Source organism: Scyliorhinus torazame, chromosome 14 (assembly GCF_047496885.1).
Source record: "Scyliorhinus torazame isolate Kashiwa2021f chromosome 14, sScyTor2.1, whole genome shotgun sequence".
Lineage (NCBI taxonomy): Eukaryota > Metazoa > Chordata > Chondrichthyes > Carcharhiniformes > Scyliorhinidae > Scyliorhinus > Scyliorhinus torazame.
The window spans coordinates 106,545,117-106,569,050 of NC_092720.1; the positions used below are offsets into that span (position 1 = coordinate 106,545,117).

A 23,934-nucleotide genomic window follows, 5' to 3' on the forward strand; every position below is an offset into this window, starting at 1 on the left:
TTTTGATCCAGTCAAAAATAGCTGTGTGCGATCAAACCAGTTCCATAATCATCTGCTTGTAAGTTTTTCAGTAGCTTTGATGGCAGTGTTGTTGCTTAGTTTTCATGGCTGGGTTGCATTTAGTGCCACTTAACATCTGAGGTATTTGTTTCGTATAAATGAGCATCAAAGTATGAAGTACCCAAGTGTTGCTACCTGAGTCAAAACCCGAGTATATGGGCCTGTGAGTTTTCACTTGTTGAATTCTGACAGGTATTGCTCTTCAGATTTTATATTCTCCAGTTCAAGAACTTTATAGACTGCTAATAATCTCCAATGCATCATAGTATTGATATGTGGTTTGAATTTGTCACATTTCTAATTATGCTGTCGCAGATTTCCAGTCACTGCTTATGCTGATTATGTTACCTTCCATTGCTGCAAATTTTGTAAGGTTCTACGTGGATTTTTCCAGCAGCAGGGGAAGGTCTGTACAGGCCTGCAACATGAATACCATGTGATGAACTGCACAGGTAGTAAGCTTGTAGTTTCCAGGATGTAACTAATTAGATGCAACTTGAATTTAATTGCCCACATAATAATAATCACTTATTATCACAAGTAGGCTTCAATGAAGTTACTGTGGAAAGCCCCTAGTCGCCACATTCCTGCACCTGTTCGGGGAGGCTGGTACAGGAGTTGAACCCGCACTGCTGCCTTGTTCAGCATTACAAGACAGCTATTTAGCCCAGTGTGCTAAACCAGCCCCTAACCAGCATCCTCTCCTCCTTTAAGATGCCCCTTAAAGCCTAACTCTTGGAGAGAACTTTGGATAACTTGTTCGAATGTCTCCTTCTTTGAAGTGGTTTTAGTGTTTGTCTATCTATGCTTGAGAAACTGCTTGGTGCCTTTTACTTCATTAAAGGTGCGCTATAAATAGGAGCTGTTTTCTATTCGATTTGTATCGAGAGCATCTGCACTTGTAGCTTCTCTAATTGGCACCATCACCTTTTGACTCTCCGAAGGATCCATCCATGTTCCCATTCAACTCTCCACTTTTGCCCTTTGCTATCCATTTACATGGCACCATCTTCCACATAATTCTTCTGATACCCAGCTCTGTGTTTCAGTTATTGTTCCATTGCCTTTATGCTGTCGGACAACGAGTCTGACATCCCAGCCTTGGATTAGGTGCAATTTGCTCCAGCTAAGCTTTGGGGGAGATTGTAGCTATTCTCTTTACCCAGTGAAAATTATGTACACTGATAAAATCCACCTTCCCAGCTGTTGTCCTGGACAGTTTGTCATCTCAGTATGCTTTCCAGTTCTGGGCTGAGCTTCTATCCTTCAATGGCTGTTTACCTATGATCTGCCTTTCCTCAACCATGTCGACTTCAGGGCTCATTTCACTTCAATTTTTAAATTCTCATCTCCATGCTTAAATCGCGTCATGTTCTTGACCCTCCTCTCTAATCTCGTCCAGGTCTACATCCCCCTCCAGAACACCACTCTTCTTGCACCTTTGGTCAGCAGTGTTTCAGTCACCTAGTCCTATGCTATTAAATTACCTTGTGTCAGCTGTGGTTCGATTGGTAGCACACTCCCCTCTGCATTACAAGGTTCCAGGCTCAAGTCCTTCTCCAAAGTTTGATCACAAAAATTGAGGCTGACTTTCCAGTGTAGTACTGAGGAAGTGCTGCTCTATTGGAAGTGTTGTCTTTCATATGGGACATTGAACTGAGTCTGCCTGTTTGAGTGGATATAAAAGAGCCCAGAGCACCATTTTGAAGAAGAGCAGGGGAGATATCCCTCAATCAGCATCACAAAACTGTTTGTGGAAATTTGTTGTGTGCTAATTGGCTGCTGCATTTCCTATATTCCAACAGTGACTACACTTCAAAACTACTTCAGTGACTGACTGTAAAGTATTTTTCAGCCCTCCAGCTGTTATGAAAAGCAGGATATAAATGCAAGTCTTTTTTCTTAAGCTCCTCTCTTTCTCATCTTAGGACCCTCCAGAAAACTCACCTCTCAGTTGTGGTTTTATGAAGCACCTTGGAATCGTGTTCTATGTTAAAATCTTTGTAGAAATGCAAAGTGCAAATTTGATCAATTAGCATTTGATTCCTCCGTATTGTGAATTAGAAACAACAATGTGGCAAACTGCTGTAAATTCAAAAAAAGCAGTACTGAACTTATTTCTGGCTTTTGTATAAAATGGTGCTATTAATCTTGAAATGAAGTAACCATGTGCAACTTTTTACTTAATTTTACACAATGTACTTGACCCAGAGCTTATGGCAAAGTACCCTCGGATAGTATATAACCTTGTATATTAGAGTATGCTGGTCGGGATTGCTTGTCATGATGTTATGAACGGTACTCAATTTGAACTGCACGAACCATGTTACATAGCATGTTGTACAATATAACTTTATTGTAATGGGTAACTTTGTAGGATTATTTGGATTACTTTGCAGGATGCCATTTCAGTAGCAAATATTTTTTGTTTAGCCAAACTAATTTTTCAAAACTCTGCTGATAAATTAACATTTTATGGGTTTAATTAGTTTATACCTTGCTGTGCAGCAAGATGTTTTCTTTTTCATTACTTATTTGTTTGAGCTGACAAGTGCCAAATACCATCCATGACACGTAATAACCATGCCTAACACAAGGCCCCACAATGTCTCAAAGCATTTCAGAAACCATTGAATATTTTTGAACAGTGCTCACTGTTGTAATATAGCAACAGTAAGTGGAACATGCCAACATCTTGTAGGGCTAGTGAAATTGTAGATTTCCAATTAATTCAGTCATTTTTGTATTCAACGAAAATCAAAATTATCTAGCCGTTTTAAGCAATTTCAAAGAAACAGCTCAGCAGAACACAACCACCCAAATTGCATAACATTAAAGCAACTATTATAATTTTGATTGAAACTCGAGCACTGTACAAGGTATACTATGCAAAGGTGGAAGTTTTCAATACTCCTAATTGTGCTGAATGTACACTCCTCTTCAAAACAAGTTATAGTTATATTAAGCATTTAACTAACTTGTCCCAGAACACTTCACAGGAGATTCATAAAACAAAGTATGACACTCAGCTACACCAGGAGATACTTGTGAAGGTGACGATTTTAAGGAGTGATCGTAAAGGAGAAATGCGAGGTTGGGATGTTAAAGGTGGAGGCACAAAATTCTACAGTTAAGGTCCGAGGTAACTGAAGGCACAGCCACCAGTGGTGGAGTGATTAAAATCAGGGATGCAAAAGAGGCCAGAATTAGACGGGCACAAATAAATTGGAGGGTTGTTGGGAATGGAGGAAGTTGTGTAGATAGGAGTGGTGAGGCCATGGGCAGATATGATGAGCAGTAGAATTTTAAAGTAAAGACATTGCTCGACTGAGAGCCAGTGTAGTTCAGTGAACACAAGGGTGATAGGTGAATGGGACTTCATACAAGTTAGGACATGGGAGAACTGACTTGTATAACCTGAAGTTTACCGAGGTAGAGTGAGATGCCAGCCAGAAGTGCTTGGAATGCCAAATTCTAGCGGTAACAAAAGACCAGAATCAAGGTTTTAGGAGCAGATGAGCTGCGGTGGAGTAACGTCAAGTGATGTTAAGGAAGTGAAAGGCAATCTTAGTGATGGCATGATTATGTGGTCAGAAGCTTACTTGGGGTCAGTGCAACGTCCATGTTACAACGGTCTACTTAATTTCATCTGCCAGGGAGAGGGCTGGAGACGATAGCAAGGTTTGGAGTTTGTTGATTGTACAGGTAAATCCCTCTTCTTAAATGGGTCCGGGCCGTGTTCATTCCGTAAAAAAGGGTTTTCCTTACAACTGGTATTGTGTGTATATATATCTATATAATATGTATAATATATTATATAATATTAGAATTATGCTAAAATAATCCGAGAACAGCAATACAGTCAAACAAAATGATGGATTTATTTCACAGTGCAGGGCCATACACAAAAACAAAGTTAAATCAGTAAAAGATTAAATAAAATAATTTTCACGAGGGAACTCTTGAGTCTTATCAACAGAAAAAATTAAACCAAAATAACATTCACTCAAAAAAGGCAAACCTTTTGTAAAACAACATTGCCTAAATTTGGGATCAAGTTGTAATTGGTATAGAAAAGTTCCATTGGGTTAACAAACATGATTCCTCTGTTCAGTGGCCTGATTGGGCCTCTTCCTCAGTGATACTTCCATTTCCAGCATCAATGTCAATTTAGTGTCGATCAGCAATCAGGACACAAGGCACAACAACAGTGAATAACAGTTATTTTCTTGATCTGTATATTGCTGAACAAATGAAGTAGGCATTGCTTCCTTTTGGTTTCTCTTTGTTCCCATTTCTTTTATTTTTGGTCAGTGCCCCTTAACCGGAATGTGTCTTTAAGCAGTGGACTCAAGCTGAAGCAGCCTGCGACTGAGGACAGTGTGTTCCAGGTTTTATGCTTTGTGTTAAATTTACAAACCTGGTGACCGCAGTTTAATGGGCTCAGTCAAGGTCCTCTGGTATTTTAAAAATAACACCTAATTTCACTTGTGTTGCAACTCCGGGTCAAGTGGGGCTGTAATTGACTGCGTACTAGCCCAGAAGGTCGTGGCAGTCTCATTAACACACAGTCCCTTTTAAACATAAGATGATTGTGGGCGAACACTCTCTCCGCTCTGACCCCAAGTGAATGGTTTGCAGCGGTGGTCTCAGAATCCCTTCAGATGATTGTCAGGTGGAAGTTTCCAAACTCTACTCCCAAGATCACCTGTTAAAAGCTTCTCCTAATTATGCTTTCCTTTAGCGGTTTGTATTATGGAATCCAGACCCGGTTTTCCAAATGACACTTGAAGCTTCCGCTCCACTTTTACCAGTGAATCAAGTCCAGAATTTTTCACCCACTCCTTGAAGATTTCATTGTCTTGACTGTTGTGCAAACTGCTCACAATTGCTTTAACTCTTAATTCCCAGATTCTCTTAAAATGGCATCAGGCATTTCATCAACTGCTGAAGTCTGCTGTCCCACTTAAATCTAGCTGCTGCAAATGTCTCTTTAATGCAGAACACGTTGCTTACTCTTCTTTGAATTATTTTGACGAATACCTTGGTCTCTTCACTTAATTCCAGACTTCTTGTGGCTGGCATGGTAGCACAGTGGTTAGCACTGTTGCTTCACAGCTCCAGGGTCCCAGGTTCGGTTCCTGGCTTAGGTCACTGTCTGTGCGGAGTCTGCACGTTCTCCCCGTGTCTGCGTGCGTTTCTTCCCACAGTCCAAAGATGTGCAGGTTAGGTGGATTGGCTATGCTAAATTGCCCTTGGTGTCCAAAAAGGTTAGGTGGGATTATGGGGATCGGGTGGAGGTGTGGGCTTAAGTAGGGTGCTCTTTACAAGGGCCAGTGCAGACTCGATGGGCCGAATGGCCTCGTTCTGCACTGTAAATTCTATGGTTCTTGAACGCTTCTCTTAATTTCTCTTGTTTCTTTACTTAGCTGGACTTTAGATTTCCGGCATTTATTTTCTCAACCATTACTCCATGGTATGTCTTTTCTTCAAGCAAGGCTGAGAGAGATGTTCCCTCCTAAACCTTCTAAAACCAACTGCTTCTAGCAGAGCTGTGAGAGCTGCCTTCTCGCTCATCATCTATCTTCAACTGCTATTAAATGAGCAAAATTAAAACTTAACAGCTTCTCTATATTACTAGGCCCAGTTGCTAAGCAACACCCACATGCAAATGCATTTTATTTATTTTTCACGCTGTAGCCCTCTCTAAGCACAATAGAAATACAGTTGGAACTTAACCAACCCCCACACATACAAAAACCTTTTCCCAGCATGTATCTAACTATTATGTTTCAGGTACAGAATTATTACATTAAACCCACTTAAAACTAAACCTATTTCTAATGTTTACCAATACAAATATAAATCCCTTAAAACTACCTTTGTTTTCCGAACGATTGTCACTGCAGATGAGAGTTTACTTGTTAGATCCTTACTCATTTTATTTTTGTGATTTTGAGGTATCCATTATTTCCACTCACTGGACTAATAATAATGGTGTACATGCGCACCTGTATCAGTTTCTGTATTTGCACAGTCCCTGCTAAGTACGATAACTTGTGTAATGTTTCTGCTGTTAATAGAATCATAGAATTTACAGTGCAGAAGGAGGCCATTCAGCCCACAGGCCCTTAGAAACAGCACCCTACTTAAGCCCACGCCTCCACCCTATCCCCGTAACTCAGTAACCCCTCATAACCTTTTGGACACTAAGGGGGCAATTTAGCATGACCAATCCACCTAACCTGCACATCTTTGAAACCCGAGCACCCGGAGGATACCTACACAGACAGTCACCTGAAACCGGAATTGAACCCGGGTTCCGGAGCTGAGGCAGTAGTGCTAAGCACTGTGCCACCCGAATGAAATTATCAAATTAACCATTGATTCCAGCACATCTTTTCTCTCTGGCCACGCCATGGTGTCCTGTGTTCTCCTCATCACCAGAACAGTGCTTACCTCTACCTTTTGTAGCATTGTTTGTCGCTGCAACTGCCTCAGCTCATCTGCTGCTGAACCCCTCATCCATGCGTATACTACCTCTAACTCTTGTAACCCACTCCTGGCTGACCCCCCCCCCCCCCCCCCCCCCCCCTCCTTGTACCCTTTGTAAACTTCAATTCATCCAAAGCTCTGTATCTTAGCTTGCACCAAGCTTCATTCGCCCATAATCTCTGTACTTGTTGGCCTATATTATCTCTGGTCCATCAACATTAAAATTCTCATTCTTGTTTTTAAATCCCTTCATAGACTCTCCTTACTATTTTCCTATCATCTACAACCCTCATCTCTGCAATCCTCCAATTCGAGCCGCTTTGCATTCTCGCTTTTCTCACTTACCACTGACAGTTGTACCTTTCACCTGCTTGTGCTCTAAACCCTGGATTTTCCTTCCTAATACATTCTTCCTCCTTGGGCCTCCTTTAAGGCACTCTTTAAGCTTACCTCTTTGACCAAGCTTGATCACCTTTCCTAAATACCTATTTGTGGCTTGAATTTTATTTGGTAATTGTTCCTATTGACACACACGGGTGTTTTACTATTTTACTGGTACTATATAAATACAATTTTTAAAAAACAACTCTGTTTGCATCTTCACTCTCAGCAATGCTTCAAATCCTGCCCCAAGATTCTGTTTCCCCACTCAGAAGGTTGGCGCTGGTCCAGATGAAACTGTCTTTGCAGCTTTCCCTTGCCCTTGAACTGGACTCAATTACTCAAGAATTTGACAACCTCCCATTTAGATCCATTTTCTAGCCAAGCAATAGCATGTTTAACCAGCTCCCCTAATTTATATGGAAAGTTGCACTGAGGAATTCCAAGATTGCTGTCATGGAGATTTAGCTTTTTCTCAATCACTTTTAAACTTCTATTCTACTCTTTGGTGTATCATTGGTTCCATATTGAGTATGTTGAGATGGATAAAAAAACAGTTTGGCAGCAAAGAGTAGGAATAAATGGGTCTTTTCCAAATGCCAGGCATTGACTGGTAGGGTACCGCAGGGATCAGTGCTAGTACCCCAGCTATTTGCTGTACAAATTAATGATTTAGATGAAGGAACTAAATGTTTGCAGATGACACAAAACTTGGTGGGAGGGTAAGCTGTGAAAAGGATGCAGAGATCCTTCAGTGTGATTTGGACAGGTTGAGGGAGTGGGCAAATGCATGGCAGATGCAGTATAATTCAGATAAATGTGAGATTATCCACTTTGATAGCAGAAATGGTAAAGCAGATTAATATCTGAATGGCCATAAATCAGGAGACGGAAATGTGCAATGAAGCGGGACAAGGATCCCCTGCAATGTGGGTCTTGCAGACCGATTTCCTTGCTGAATGTAGATGCCAAGGTGCTGGCGAAGGCCTTAGCCACGAGGATTGTGTGCCGCAGATCATCCATGAAGACCAGACGGGGTTTGTGAAGGGGAAACAGTTGAACGTGACTGTGCGGAGGCTTTTGAACGTTATCATGATGCTGGCGAGGGAGGGGGGGGGCGGAGATAGTGGTGGCGATGGACGCTGAGAAAGCCTTCGATAGGGTAGAGTGGGGGTACCTGTGGGAGGTGCTGAAGCGGTTCGGGTTTGGGAGGGGTTTGCCAGGTGGGTTAGGCTGTTGTATGAGGTCCCGCTGGCGAGTGTGGCCACAAATAGGAGGAGGTCCGAGTACTTTCGGTTGCACCGAGGGACGAGACAGGGGTGTCCCCTGTGCCCCCTGCTCTTCGCACTGGCGATTGAACCCCTGGCTATGGCACAGAGAGTCGAGGAACTGGAGGGGGTTGGTGCGGGATGGGAGGAGCATAGGGTGTCGCTTTCTGCGGACGACCTGCTGCTGTATGTGGCGGACCCGGTGGGAGGAATGCCAGATGTAATGAGGATCCTTCGGGAATTCGGGGACTTTTCGGGGTACAAGCTCAATATGGGGAAGAGCGAGCTGTCCGTAGTTCAGCTCGGGGACCAGGAGAGGGGGATTGGTGAGCTGCCACTAAAAAGGGCAGAGAGGAGCTTCAGATATTTGGGGGTCCGGGTGGCCAAGAGCTGGGGGGCCCTGCATAGGCTTAACTTTACAAGGCCGGTGGAGCAAATGGAGGAGGAGTTCAAGAGGTGGGACGCGCTGCCGCTGTCCTTGGGTAGGGTGCAGTCAATCAAAATGATGGTGCTCCCAAGGTTTTTGTTCCTGTTCCAGTGCCTCCCCGTGTTTATCCCGAAGGCTTTTTTCGGGCGGGTTAACAGGAGTATAATGGGGTTTGTGTGGGCGCGAGGGACTCTGAGGGTGAGAAGGGTGTTCTTGGAGCGGAGTAGAGATCGCGAGGGGCTGGCGCTGCCCAACCTCTGTGGGTACTACTGGGCCGCCAATGCGACGATGGTGCGCAAGTGGGTGATGGAGGGGGAGGGGGCTGCATGGAAGAGGCTGGAGATGGCGTCCTGTGTGGGTACGAGTCTGGGAGCGCTGGCAACGGCGCCGTTGCCACTCCCTCCAAGGAGGTATACCACAAGCCCGGTGGTGGTGGCGGCCCTCAAAATTTGGGGGCAGTGGAGGTGGCATAGGGGGGGAAGTTGGGGCCTCGGCATGGGCCCCATTACGGGGGAACCACCGGTTCTCCCCAGGAAAAACAGGTGGAGGGTTTCCGGGGCAGCACAGGGCAGGGATACGAAAGTTGGGGGACCTGTTTGTGGACAGGAAGTTCGTGAGCTGGAGGAGAAGTACGGGCTCCCCCCGGGAACACCTTCAGGTACTTACAGGTAAGGGCGTTTGCCAGACAGCAGGTGGTGGAATTCCTGCGGCTACTGCCGCATACAGTACAGGACAGGGTGCTCTCGGGGGGATAGGTGGGAGTGGGGAAGATCTCGGAAACTTACCAAGTGATGCAGGAGGAGGCCTCGGTGGTAGAGTTGAAAGGTAAGTGGGAGGAGGAGATCGAAGAGGGGACGTGGGCAGATGTCCTGGGGAGGATGAACTCTTCCTCTTCGTGCGCGAGGCTCAGCCTCATACAGTTTAAGGTGCTGCACAGGGCACACATGACCGGGACAAGGATGAGCCGGTTCTTTGGTGGTGAGGACAGGTGTGTTAGGTGCTCAGGGAGCCCAGCAAATCACACCCATATGTTCTGGGCATGCCCAGAGCTGGAGGAATTTTGGAAGGGCGTAGCGAGGACGGTGTCGAGGGTGTTAGGATCCAGGGTCAAACCGGGCTGGGGGCTCGCAATATTTGGGGTGGCAGAGGAGCCGGGAGTGCAGGAGGCGAAAGAGGCTGGAATTCTGGCCTTTGCGTCCCTGGTAGCCCGGCGAAGGATTCTCCTTCAGTGGAAAGATACGAGGCCCCCAAGCGTGGAATCCTGGATCAGCGATATGGCAGGGTTCATTAAATTGGAGAGGGTGAAATTTGCCTTGAGAGGGTTGGTACAAGGGTTCTTTAGGCAGTGGCAACTGTTCTTAGACTTTCTGGCAGAACGATAGATATTGGTCAATGGCAGCAGCAGCTCCGGGGGCGGGGGGGGGGGGGGGGGCGGTGTTTACTTTAATGTTGTTTATGTTATTTACACTGGAGGGTCTGAGGGGTTGTGTTAAGTCGAGGTGTTAATGTTAAGTTATTATTTATGTACGGGGGGGGGGGGGGGGAAAGAGGGGTTTGGGGGGTTGCTTTTTTAGATTGTGTTTTGTACTTAACCCTGTTGGGTTCTTTTTTCTCATTTTGTTATTGATATTTTATGAAAACATTTAATAAAAATTATTTTAAAAAAAAAAAAAAAAAAAAAAAAATGTTTACCTGACTGAATTCTGGGATGGCGGGACAAAGGTATGAGGAGAGATTGAGTCGGTTAGGATTGTATTCGCTGGAGTTCACAAGAATGGGGGGGGTCTCATACAAACCTATAAAATTCTAACAGGACTAGGCAACCCACTAGGCAGGGCAGATGCAAAAAGGATGTTTACAATGGTGAGGGTATGCAGAACCAAGGGAGGACTCTTTAAGATATGGATTTTTTCACCCATAGTGGTGAACCTGTGGAATTTGCTGTCACAGAAAACAGTTGAGGTCATAACAATGTATGGCTTCAAGAAATAGTTCTATATAGCACTTGGGAGAAGGGGATCAAAGGATATGGGGGGACTGTGGAATCAGGCTATTGAGTTGGATGATCAGCCATGATCATGATAAATGGTGGAGCAGACTAGAAGGGCCGAATTGTCTCCTCTTCCTATTTTCTGTGATTCTAATACCAAACCATGTTTTCTGATACTGGATAGAAATGAATGCTGACTTCATTGTCTGCATATCTCTGATCTCTTCTGTTGATGGAGAAATCTCGCACTGAGCCTGAACACATGGTTCAGGCCCAGAATTGTTTTATTATGAGAAAAATGCTTTCATAGTAAGTTGAATCAAGAGTTTTTTGAGTCCAACAAATTGCGACTCAATCCTTTTCACGGAATCTTTTGATAAGCTTTGGATTTTAACACATTTATAAGCATTCATAAAGCCTTGGGAGTTTGAGTGAATTCTGCACTTAGCCTACAGATTCTCATATTCATCACATCCTGAAGTCATCTCGAAGCACAAAGTTGTCAATCAATCCATCCTCCAGTCATGAAATATGTGACAACTTGTATTTTCTAACGGCATTAAAGTCAGAAACTCATTGAGGTGCTTTACTGGGATGGAGCAAGTAGAAAAGTTTCAGTTCATGCTTGTCACTATTCATAGAATCATAGAACTTACAGTGCAGAAGGATACCATTCAGCCCATCGAGTCTGCACTGGCCCTTAGAAAGAGCACCTTACTTAAGCCCATGCCTCCACCCTATGTCCACAACCCAGTAACCCCCAACTAACCTTTTGGATACCACGGGGCAATTTAGCATGGCCAATCCACTTAACCTGCACACCTTTGGACAGTGGGAGGAAACCAGAGTACCCAGAGGAAACCCAAGCGTATACAGGGAGAAAGTGCAAACTCCACACAGACAGTAACCCGAGGCAGGACTTGAACCCGGGTCCCTGGAGCTGTGAAGCAGCAGTGCTAACTACTGTGCCACTTGAGTTGTATTTGTGCAGTCACCTTATTTAGTTGCGAACAACTATCATAGGTAAAATTAAACTAAAAGTCAATGACGATACATCAAAAATAAATTTGACATAGCTCTTTAATACAGTTTTTCAATTTTTAAAACTAGTTTACAATGATATCTTACCTGTGAAATACAGGGAACGGAAAGCAGGAAGCGGTATCTCTAGAAGAGAATAGACTAGTGATTCTGAAGAAAGTACTAAAGGATTCAGCACATAAAGATTAAAGATGGACTGACTTGCATTTATTGAGCTCCTTTGCACAACTCCGAGAAAAATCTGCAAGTACTTCACCTAAATTACTCTTTGGTGAGTATAGCTGTTTTGTTGCTCCAGAGAGGGCAAATGAGAATTTTGGAAGAAGGTTAAGGAGAATTGCACGTAAACAATTGTTTTTGGTTTATCCATTTAGAAAGGCTTCCTCCCCATTTTGACACCAGTTTGATTAAAAATAAGCCCGGGGCTTTCTTCTCTAGTTTATTGAAAAGTCTAATTCACAATTTAATCACTGGGTGAGGAAGAACTTCCCAATATTGATCCTGAATTTACCTTTTACTCGTTTGGATTTCTGTTATTCCTATCTTGCATTAGATAATCTGGATTTATCTTTCTCATTCTGTTAACTATACTTGATACTTCTATAATATCATCACTGAGATGCTGTCTTTCAATGTTGGACATTCCCAAGTTTACCCAGATATGTTTCTTAACTATGACCTTTAATGCTCGGGATAAACCCTGCAGCTCTTCCCTGCTTTGCCACGAATGCTTGTATAATAAATGTTTGAATCTTATCATTATCTCTGTGACCAGAACTGGAATAATCTTTAAAATACTGTGTGCCTGTACCCTCGCTAGTAATCTACATTTCTTGGCCATGTAGTTCAACATTTCTTTGCTTTTATTGTTTGGTGATGCACTGCATTGGTTGAGTATATTGAGTCTACCTAATACTCTGAACTTTCATTTGGCTTCAACACTATCGATTTTTGCATCATTCATGAAATATACATGTTTTTTTCCCTCCTATGTTAAGTATTTTGCACTTGTCTGGAGATGCAGATGTTGAGTGAGAAGGAAATTAAGGGATATTTAGAGTAAAATCCCTGTTTGAAACAGGAACTCAGTGCCAACATTGTAAATACCTCGACAGGTTTTCAAACCAGAAGAGCAACACATTTAAAGAAGCGTCAAACTTTAAGTAGCAATTGTTAGGATAAAAGTTTTTTAATTTAAATTGTTATCTTTGTTGGGAAATTATTTTGGCTGTCATCAGGTTGAAGGAGCTTTGATATAATCCATCTGCAGTTTCACCTAGTTTCCTAGGCAACATAGTATATTAAAAACATACTAAATTACAAGCATACTAAAACTTGTTTCATTGTAGCTGACCCTGAGAATTTGGTGTTAGCTGCCCAAGTATGCTCCTTTGTTGGCTTGATGTTTATTAACATAAAAAGGGAAATTAGCTGACTGAGAATAAGTATAAATCTTCAAAGAAATGGAGACTATTAGCCCATCATTTTTGTGTGATGGGCCAAATGGCCTCCTTCTGCAGTAAGGATTCGATGATTCTATGTAATCCAGGGTTTCCCAAACTTCTCGAGCCGTGGAACACTTGGTGACCTTCCAAGTGCATCCCAAGCATTCGCAGGAGAATGATGCCCCTTTTTTCCCCGCGAAATAGATGTGAACAGAGAAATCAAATGTAAACAAGCTTTTCTTGCTATATCTATGCATATGTTAGAGATTAGGAAGAGACACACAGTAAAATACATTCAGCAGCCACACGACCCATCAACATTAACACCTAGAAGTTTACCCACTTTAGGAATGGGTAATTTATCTTTTGTCCCTTTTAATGGGAGGAGTGATGCTGGAAAACTGATACTCATACCTGACACAACTCGCCCCTCTCGCACATGAGCAAGCACATGTTGTGTCTGTCTCTTCTCTCTCTCACACACATCTCCCTCTATATTTATATATTTATTTATATATGTATAAGTATATATACATACACACACACACACACACACACACCCACACACATGCTCGCCCCTCTGTCTTTCACTCTGAGGTCCGTGATGCAGCCCCCCCACTCTACGCTTCAATGCCTGAACCAAGTTCTGTTCCGAGGCCCCCTTTTCCTATCACTCTGTCCATGTTCGTCCACTCAAAGAGGCTAGTTTCTCCAGAGCAAGCAGCTCTGCAACATTTCTCAAATGTGCTTGTCTTGCTTTGGACCCCCTGGGAGGCTCCTATTCACAAATCTTGCTTCCACATCCAGCAAGAATCTAGCAGATCCTTGAAGGATTCTTTAGTAAGTAACTGGTAACTTTGTAAACTATGTTCCAATTTACGCTAGGTGATTGTGAGGATTTTGTATAGCTGCTTGTTTAGTCTTGACCTAGCTTATCTAACTAGTCATAGAATTTACAGTGCAGAAGAAGGCCATTCAGCCCATTGTGTCTGCACCAGCCCTTGGAAAGAGCACCCTACCGAAGCCCACACCTTCACCCTATCCCCACACCTTCACCCTATCCCCACCTCACCTTTTTTGGACACTAAAGGCAATTTAGCATGGTCAATCCACCTAACCTGCACATCTTTGGACTGTCTTGGCTGTATGATCTTAAAATCAAGACCAATGTGTGTTGTGCAATACAAGCACTTTAAACATGCCGCATCTTTGAGGGAGGGAAGAGAAGAATCAAAAATAGCTGAATCCCATTCCATGTCCATACCTTTGAGGAGTGTTGTAAACATGAAGTTTGCAATTCTTTTGCTTGTGACTGTCTCGTTAACTGTTTTGAAGTTCGTATTGATGCCCTCTAATTCTCTAATCTCTGCAGCGCAATAGCCTATCCGCCCAAACAAATCTATTTCCTTTATCTTTTTGAAAATGTTAATTTTCTCACCTTGAATGATGCACCTCTCTTGTGGAGCTCTCGTTCCTTCAGCTTATCCTGGGAGTTATGAGCCCCAAACTGGGTTTTATTTCTGTTGTGGACCTTCTCCATCTCTGAGTGACACCAAATGCTATTGTAGATTTTACCATTTTAGGGTTACATTTAGAATAGCTTGGGAAGTCTAAGTACCTTTTATTCTTACTATGGGCATATTATCCTAGAAACATATCCTGGGTATATGGGTTAATCAAGTCATGACCACTTGCAAGGCTTTTGCTTTATTATTGCGAACATGCTGGTATAATTGAAAATCATCTGAATCAGTAGTTGTGCAAATTGTGCAAGAGGCACAATTGTGTCTTCACATTCACTTGACAGTAAGTTGGTTGGTGAGATTCTTTTAATTGTTTTTGAAGCCTCAAAAGCCAACATCTAAAAATGTCTCTTAAAAGAAAGTCTGAGGTAACTATTTTCTCTTTCATCTCCTGTTGTCAACATGCTGGCCCTTGTTCATAGACTATCATAGAATTTACAGTGCAGAAGGAGGCCATTCGGCCCATCAAGTCTGCATCGGCTCTTGGAAAGAGCAGCCTACCCAAGGTCAACACCTCCACCCTATCCCCATAACCCAGTAACCCCACCCAACACTAAGGGTAATTTTGGACACTAGGGCAATTTATCATGGCCATTCCACCTAACCTGCACATCTTTGGACTGTGGGAGGAAATCGGAGTACCCGGAGGAAACCCACGCACACACGGGGAGGATGTGCAGACTCAGCACAGACAGTGACCCAAGCCGGAATCGAAGCTGGGACCCTGGAGCTGTGAAGCAATTGTGCTATCCACAATGCTACAGTGCTGCCCCCAAGGGGTGTTAGGCTACAGTTGCAAGATTGCTGTCATTCCTTTGCTACCTCTGCCAATTGGTCATTCTTCCATTATGAGAGGACAACTAAAACTAGTTATAGTTCAGTTATATCAAATTTAACATTGACTTACCTATGTTTTGTCTTAACTGCTGCATAATTCTGTTGCAATGCTTCGAGCCATAGCACTTCTAAGTTATTTTATATTGTAAATTCTGTACTTCTGTCAAGGTATGATTTTATAAGTAATCATTTGTAAAAGATATATTTTAGACTGTCAGTATGTTAATTGGGAGCTGACGTATGCATTTGTTTACCTCTACCTTTTTGCAAGACTCAGGCCAACCTGCTAGTTCAAATGTATAGAAGAGATGCTCCAGTTTTCAGATGTGATGAATTGTTCCTGAAGTACAATGATCCTTGGGCAAATGTATCCATCATCTTGTACAGCAAAATCCTACATATATTAATGCTTAATAAATTAATGGTATTTAATGCTTAAACACTTCCCTGGCCTGTCCCCATATCTTATTTTTTCATTATTCAGGAATTTATTGACTTCTCTCAAGTGGTTATGGATTCTTCCACTATTGTTTCTGTTTGGTCATTCCATTTTCCATTGCCACCCAATTCAAAACATCTTCTAGAATCTTTCGGTAGGAATAAGTAGTATTTTAAAGATCCTAATCACCTGAACTAACAAAGTGGGCCAAAGGATTTAACGCTTCATCCCAAAAACACCATCCACCAGAATTATCTCCCTATGGCATTGCACTGTCGACAATCCTGTTTTGCTGGACTTGTAGAATCTTCAGACCCAGAGGCAAGACCACTCGGCTAAACATTGCGCTGTTTTTTGAAAAAATAATTAATGTTAAATTGTTTTTATTTCAACAGCGAATTGAGAGAAAGAAAAAGAAAATGGCAGCAGAAACACAGACCCTTAACTTTGGACCTGAGTGGTGAGAAATGTCATTATTTTGTGAACATCTTTTGATTTATGATTTGTTTCAATGAATACTGAAAATATTGGTGGTAGCCAGGTACATGTCAGTCGATTTAACGCACAATAACCGTTTGTGATGAAAAGTACTACAGTTTCAACTAAATGTTCACTAATTGAAAAAAAAGTCTGTTTATTCAAAATGCAGCATCTAATTTACTCAGATTGACTGTTGGTGGAGTTTGAGGATTTAATGTTTTGAGATTGGTTATTCTGTAGAAAGCATCTCAATGGCTGGTTTTCAGTTGATCAAGCAGTGGAATCAACCCAAGTCTAAGAGTTTCTATTATTTTGTAGGTGTGGGAACAAAATAACATTGCAGGTTTTGAAGAAAGCACAACACCATGCTTAATTTCTGCTAATCCTAATTTATTGATGGGTCCAATACTTCAAGTCATGCTGGTTTCTTTATCCGCCAGGTTCATTGCTAATTTGAAAAAAATGACCTTCAAAACAATTGAACTTGTGTTGTAATGCCATTGTATATCTCACCAATGTAACTGACCAGCCTGAAATTAAGTGACCAAACTGCAGTGGATGCCCTAATTAACCGGTTTGTGACTTTTTGATGCTTGACATGACTGAGTGGTTACGAATTTGATGACAGTCAGGTAATTTAAATAGCCCTGTCATTTTATGACACAGTAATAATGTTGACCTTGTCAGTTCCCTTCTAATCTTCTTCTACCCTGCCCCTAATTCTGTGCTTCCATCATCATATGTCATATATATGTTCCAAACTACAACGCAAGAATTTTTAGAACTTCTGTTTTTTTAAATATCCCTGTTAATGTGTTCATTTTACAAAACCAGGAAAGCATGACCTTGAATATTTGTGTAACCAGCATTAACTGGTATTAATGTCACTTCATAGCAAGTCCAGCGTATTAACAAGTATAACTTCAGAAATCAATACGCATTAAAAAGCCATTTATGTATTTTGGTCCAAGAAGGGATGCAGCATTAATTGCTGCAATAAACTGAAAAGGTAAAGTTCAGTTTAGCAAAGACCTGGTAGGAGATTTTAGAACACAACTTATGCTCAAGAGAGCAACCCTGAAAGAGTGAGACTGCTGCAAAAAAAAGCGAGCTGTTGATGCACTAAATGAGTGCAGAAGAAATACTTTATTCATTCAAGGGATGTGGGCATCACTGGCTGGGTCAGCACTTATGGCCCATCCCTAGGGGAATATAAAAGTCCACCACATTTCTGTGGGTCTGAAGTCGCATGTAAGCCAGACCAGGTAAGGATGACAGATTTTCTTCCCTGAAGGACATTAGTGAACCAGATGGGTTTTTACGACAATTGCCAATGGTTTTATGGTTATCATTAGATTTTTAATTCCAGATTTTTATTAAATTCAAATTCCACATTTGCCCTGGTGGGATTCAAACAACCGCCCCAACCCCAGCTCGACGTCGGTAATTCCTCCTGGCGGAGACGGAGCATCGTGGGAGCCCTGGAGAATACCGGCATGGGCCAGTTAACGATATGTCAATGCTGTTTACTGTACATACGGCTTAGAATGCATTCATGCCGCTGTCACACTGGAGCATGGCATTCCGTTGGCACCAACCTCAATTTTTGGCTGATGCCGAATTCCCCAACCAATCGTGTTTCCCGATTCCGGCGTCAGCCGGCAGAGAATCCCGCCCATGGTTTTGATGGTTGGTGTTACCACCGTTGTACAGTTAACTGAAGCTTGTGCGTTTTAAAATTAAAAGACAAATTAGAAGGTAGATTTTCTGGATCTGTGGCTTGAACTCCGCAGATATGTCTAATGCAGTGTTGATAGGTGGATTGGCAATGCTAAATTGCCCCTAGGTAGGGTTACGGGGATAGGTGGGGATTAGGCCTAGGTGGGGTGCTCTTTCAGTGGTTCGGTGCAGATTTGAGTGGCCTCCTCCTGCACTATAGGGATTCTCAGGTCCCCAGAGCATTTCCCTGGGACTCTGATTTACTAGTTGTTCTTTCTAGCTTTAGTCTATTTGCTCTGTTTAGGTCATCTTTGCTCATGAGTCGCCAGGTATCTTTATGATACCTCCACGTGGTTCAAGTTCAGGTTATGATTAATAACACAGCACACCGCTTAGTAAGGATTAAAACAACGGTCATTTATTATATACAACAAGCAATATTAATAGCCTAATACTACTATTTATATAATAAACCTATCACTGCTGGCCAATACTTAACTTAGGAAGAGCCCACCAGGTCAGGGAAACGAATGGCTTGTCCAATCAAATCTGGCCCGCGGGATTCAAAAGGCTGCTACAGGTCGGTGGCTAGGTGTCTCTACCGGATAGCGATCGTTGGATTCAAACTTACGATACACGGTGGCTGGTCTTGCGAAGGTCTCGAGCAGGCGAAGATGAGAGAGAGCGAGATCTGAACTTGGACCTTCACTTTTATAGGGCCCAGGGGCTTCCCGCCTCCCGGGGCGGCCCTTGACCCTGAGTCCCAAGTGATTGGATTCTGTCCCCAATCTCTGGGGTCGATGTGTCCAATGGTGAGGCGATTCCTCGATCGGGGGGTGGTCGCTCACCTGTCTTTGTTTCGGCCACTGCAGGCGCCGACAGGTCTGGCCCGGTATTCAATTGCTGATATGTTGCAATTGTTCCCGGGGATAGCCGATTTAGCTGTGGATGTCTGAGTAGATTAGGTGTAAACAGTCCTGAATGAAACTGCGGATACCTGGGTTGGTGGGCTGTTGATAGCCCTGAGTATCGATCTGGGCTACGTTCCCCGAGCTGAAGCTGCAAACCTGTCTGCAGCTGCCTGCTTGTGTCTTTTTGGCTGCTTTTCCCAGCAGTCTTTCGGGTTAGCCGTTTTAAACTGGGTTTTGGCCAGATTAATTGGAACGCAGCCATTTTACATGGCTACATTCCCGCCTTGTGATCCTAACGTTTCCCGACTGGGGGGCACCTCCCACATGGCCGCTACTCTGACCCTAGCTATGCACAAAAATTTACCTAAACAATTCTTGAGGGCGCAGGGGCATGTGTCTGGAAAAAAATAAACTGGGAACCTCTAATTTTACCTAAACAATTCTTCAAACTTACAGTCTTATCTCTCTATACAATAACAATTACAACATTTAATATATTCTTTCCTGGCTTGGCAGTCAAGCTCAGGATCATACATTTCCATACATTCTCTTTTTTTATTTACAGAAAGAAAAAAAAAACCCGCCAGTGCATGTTTTGTTATTCATATGTCGCTGGGGTCTGGTTGTAGCCGAATATCGGGGATTGGATCCGATTGACCGGGGTTCGAGCGCGGTACGCTCTCCTTTTCCACTTGCGGAGGCGCATGGTCTGTACTGCACAACTGAGTATAGCCAATGCCAACAGTGCCTCAATGATGTGTGATAGAGAGTACCAAGTTATGAACTTGGCACACCAGGATAATGGTGTGGTTGGTGACTGGGCCCTCGGTACTACGGGGCAGTGAAGCGTTAACGGCAGGGGGTTTGGAGTAATGGGGTCCGCGTTCCCGCGCAACCAAAAGTCCATAATAAATATGTTGAGCACGAAGAAAGGAGTCCTCATGGCTGTCTTCTTTCTTTCCTTTTCCTGTGTTCGCTGGTTTTCTCCAGACTTGGAGCTTCTGGAATTCTGTAAGACAAGCGTAGTGTGTGTATGTACTTCGGTTTAATATCTGGTGTGTTGGTGTGTCTGTCCTTCTTGGGGCCAATTAAACCCTTATAATTGGTCACAGCATGTGACTCCCCCCCCCCCCCCCCCATTTTTTTTTTTCAAAACAAATGTTTGGACACGGCACACTTCCCAATGGTGGACCAGTGCTAGGTTTATCATCCAAATGCTCTAGGATGTAAATAGCATGTGGCAGCAACCCAAAGGTTGCCTAAATAAAATAAAACGGTTTTTGAAAGTAAAGTTCGAATGAGGTGCGTGTGGGCCGCAACGGGTACGAATTGGGTGGAGTCCCCGGGTAGGACGGCTACCAATACCGTATCTTCCCTACCCGAGTGTTTTTGACCAACGGGGGGGTCCCCAGGCAGGGCGGGTCTCACGCCATTTCTCCACTGCCTGAGCTACCAAAGAACGGACAAAAATGTAGTCATCATGGTGGGGTTACTGTTCTGATTCTATCATCCAATCAGAAGAGTAGCTATGATCGGGCGTCTGGTCTGGTGGGCCTCTGAGGCAAGTCCTCAGAGGTATCGGCCGAATGGGCGTGTGGCGGTGGTGGGTGTCTGAGGCAAGTCCTCAGAGGTTTTGGCAGAATGGGCGTGTGGCGGTGGTGGGTGTCAGCGGGAAAAGTTAAAAAAAGTTCAGGTGAATGGGTGTGGGGCGGTGAGAAAATTCTCCTGTAGGACGAACAACATTTAACAAACGGACAGACAACATAAAACATTCTGCAGGTTCCATCAGAAAGGACAACACTTTTCACCAAGTGTCCCCTTTAAATCATCATGTGGACACCTCAGTTTTCGGTTGCGAACAGGGCCGCAAAAGAGTTGGCGGAGTCAGGCCCGAGGTTGTCACCGTCTCCCGGGTGCCAAACTCTGGAGTGGATCAGGGCGGAAAGGGCTGCGTGGTGTGAGTTGGGATCGTCCTCGTCGTTGCGGACGAGTCTGCAGGAGTTGTCGCGGTGCCAATGAGTGGTGTCGAGTTGGGTGGGGACAAAGTCGGGGTTGTCCGTGTAGTTTGGTGGTCGGTGGTGGGGTTTATTTAAGTAGGTGATGAGGAAGGGGTCACTGGAGTCGAGGTCAGAGTTGCTGGGTGTTGGACCAGGATGGGAGGGAGGCGTGCTGTGGCTGTTGTCAGAGTCACAGTCGCTGTCTGTGCTGCTGCAGTCTGTGGGCGTTCCGGGGCGGAGCGTAAAGTTCGTGGGTGGGGTCGGTGGCGAGTCAGTGTCTGAGCTGGACGTGGAAGGGGTGGGTGTGGTGACGTTGGTTGTGGGCGGGGTTTGGTCGGCTGCGTCAAGCATGACGTGGTGGGAGTGGTTTGACTGCGGTCCATAAACCTTGAGCTGGTTTATGTGAAATCATGCAGTCTTACCATTTTGGTATTTAATTTTATATACCGACGGGCTTATTTTGTCCGTAATTGAATAGGGACCCGAGTATTTTGGAGACAGAAACGTGCTGGGGTTGTACATGGACAACATTTCTTGCTGTCCTATGTTGTACTCCGTGGCATGTACTGCCTTAGCAAAACAGGCCTTGCTCTGTTTTCCTTTAGTTCCCAATTTAACAGCGACTGCTTGCTGAGCCGTTTCTATATTTGCAAGTAGTTGTTCCACGGCCTTCTCGCGGGTGAGGGCCGTGACTTCAGGGCTGGTCAGGTCTAAACCTAGCAAGTATTCTGTCCCTTTCATGGGGCGTCCGGTCATGAGGGTGTGTGGGGTGAAACCTGTGGAGGTGGAAACAGTGTTACGCAAAAACATCAGCGCAAAGGGGAGGACCTAATCCCAAGTGGTGTTGTTTTGCTGGACCATTTTTCTAAGGGTGGTTTTTAGGGTCCGATTCATGCGCTCCACTATACCACTCGACTGAGGGTGGTACGCAATGTGAAATTTTTGGGTTATGCCAAATATCGTGAGGACGTTCTGCATGACCCGTCCCGTAAAGTGAGAACCTTGGTCCGATTCAATACTGCGGGGGAGTCCCCATCTTGTGAGGATGTGGTGGGTTAGGATTTTGGCGGTGGTTTTTGTGGTGTTGGTGCGGGCTGGAAATGCTTCCACCCACTTTGTAAAAGTGTCAATGACCACCAGAACATATTTATAGCCATTCCTGCAAGGGGGCAATGGACCTATAAAATCGATCTGGAGGTTAGTCCAGGGGCCGTTAACGGGTCGGGTGTGGCTGAGATGTGCCTTTTTGGCATACCTATCTGGGTTGTTTTGCGCGCAGATGAGGCAATTTTCGATGTAATGGGATACATCCTCTTTAAGATTTGGCCACCAACAAAGCTGCTTGAGGTGGGCTGCGGTGGGTTCTATTCCCTGGTGTCCATGGCCGTCATGGAATAGGTGGGCCGTCATCTGATTCCTATCTTGTACAGGAACCACGTAAAGGCTGTCTTTTAGCACCACACCATCATGTGTGGGTATGGTATTCCGGAACCTCTCGTATGAGGCTGGAAACTTCCTTTTCACGATCTCAGTGAGAGCGCTATCCTGCTTCTGGGCCGCTACGAGATCCTCGATCCTAGTCTGCGTGACCTGAACTGCACTCACTGGCGCACTCACTGGGGCGCTCCCGGGGGGCTTCCAAAAGTACCCATGCCTGGATCCTGCCTTAGCCAGCGCGTCGGCTTTTACATTTCCAGGGGGGAAGAGCGATGGTGGCTGCGGACTTTTATGATGCCAAAAGTCCTGTTCTTGGCCTTTTCCAGAATATGGTGGAGTAATGGGGCTGAGGGGAGGGTTTTTCCATCCGCTGAAACAAATCCTCGTGTTTCCCAGAGGGGCAGAAATTCGGTGAGGCTGTTGCAGACGTATAGACTGTCTGAATATATGTCTGCTGGGCTGGGGAAGGAATCTGGGGGGTCTACAATGTAGGCGATGGCCGCAAGCTCTGCAGCCTGCGCGCCTAAGTGCCCGGGCAATTTTAATGCGATTTTGTTCGAGGGGGCGTCCCTGCGTGTCCTCCACATAAATCCCACAACCTGTTATGTGTTGCCCATCCAGGATTGTGGAAGATCCATCCACATAAATCCTGATGGGGTCACATGTGTCCGGGTGAGGGGGGTTCTGAGATGGAGTGGCTAGTTTTCTGGGGAGTGTTCTGGCTATAAATGGGCCTGTATTATGGTGGGGCGAGATGATTTCACACTCATGGGGGGGTTCCGGGGTATTGTAGATTGTCCGCTAAGTATGGGTGAGTCTTTGTCCGTTTTACTGTGATGTCCCGTCCTTGTAAGAGAAGGGTCCACCTAGCAGCGCGGATTTGGCTGATGGTCCCGTCTTTAAGTCGTCCGTCCAGTAAAAGTTGTGTGGGGGTGTGCTCGGTCAAAATGGAGATGGGGTTCAGTCCGATAATGTATGAGAAGTACTGGACTGCCCAGAAAACTGCGAGCAGGTGCCTCTCACAGGCTGAAAATCCCTGCTCCACAGCATCTAAAATTCGGGAGGCATAAGCTACGGGTCTTAGCTGGTCGTGCCGTTCCTGCAGGAGCACGGCTGAACGGGTGCTGTCTGTGGTCGCTACCTCTATTGCAAAAGGGGAAAGCGGGTCGGGAACTTGTAGTGCGGGGGCGGCTATGAGTGCCTGTTTTAGTGATTCCACAGCCTCCGTATGCTGCGGAAGCCACTCCCAGGGGGCTCCTTTCTTTAGGAGGTCTGAGAGGGGCGCTGCCTTGCTGGCGAAACCGTCAATGTGGTTTCGGCAGTAGCCAACCAGTCCTAAAAATGACCGGAGGGCTGACACGTGTTGGGGAAGGGGCAATTTAGCGATCGAGTCAATTCTTTTGTGCTCGATCTCGCGTTTGCCGTGTGTGATGATAGTACCCAAATATATCACCTTTTCTTCCAATATTTGGGCCTTCTTGGGG

At 44.5% G+C, this 23,934-nt stretch overlaps 1 protein-coding gene across 4 annotated transcripts in view; it reads left to right on the forward strand.

Moving 5' to 3' along the window:
- gigyf2 (GRB10 interacting GYF protein 2) overlaps positions 1-23,934 on the forward strand; it is a 261,643-nt gene that overhangs the window by 9,846 nt on the left and 227,863 nt on the right. For 3 of the 4 annotated variants that reach the window (XM_072474612.1, XM_072474615.1, XM_072474614.1), the window contains exon 2: positions 16,302-16,366. In XM_072474612.1, coding sequence (XP_072330713.1) covers positions 16,326-16,366 — 41 coding nt within the window. In that variant the 5' untranslated portion in view covers positions 16,302-16,325. Of the gene's footprint in view, positions 1-11,762; positions 11,934-16,301; positions 16,367-23,934 lie in introns of all 4 variants that reach the window. The other variant, XM_072474613.1, reaches the window with a different exon arrangement.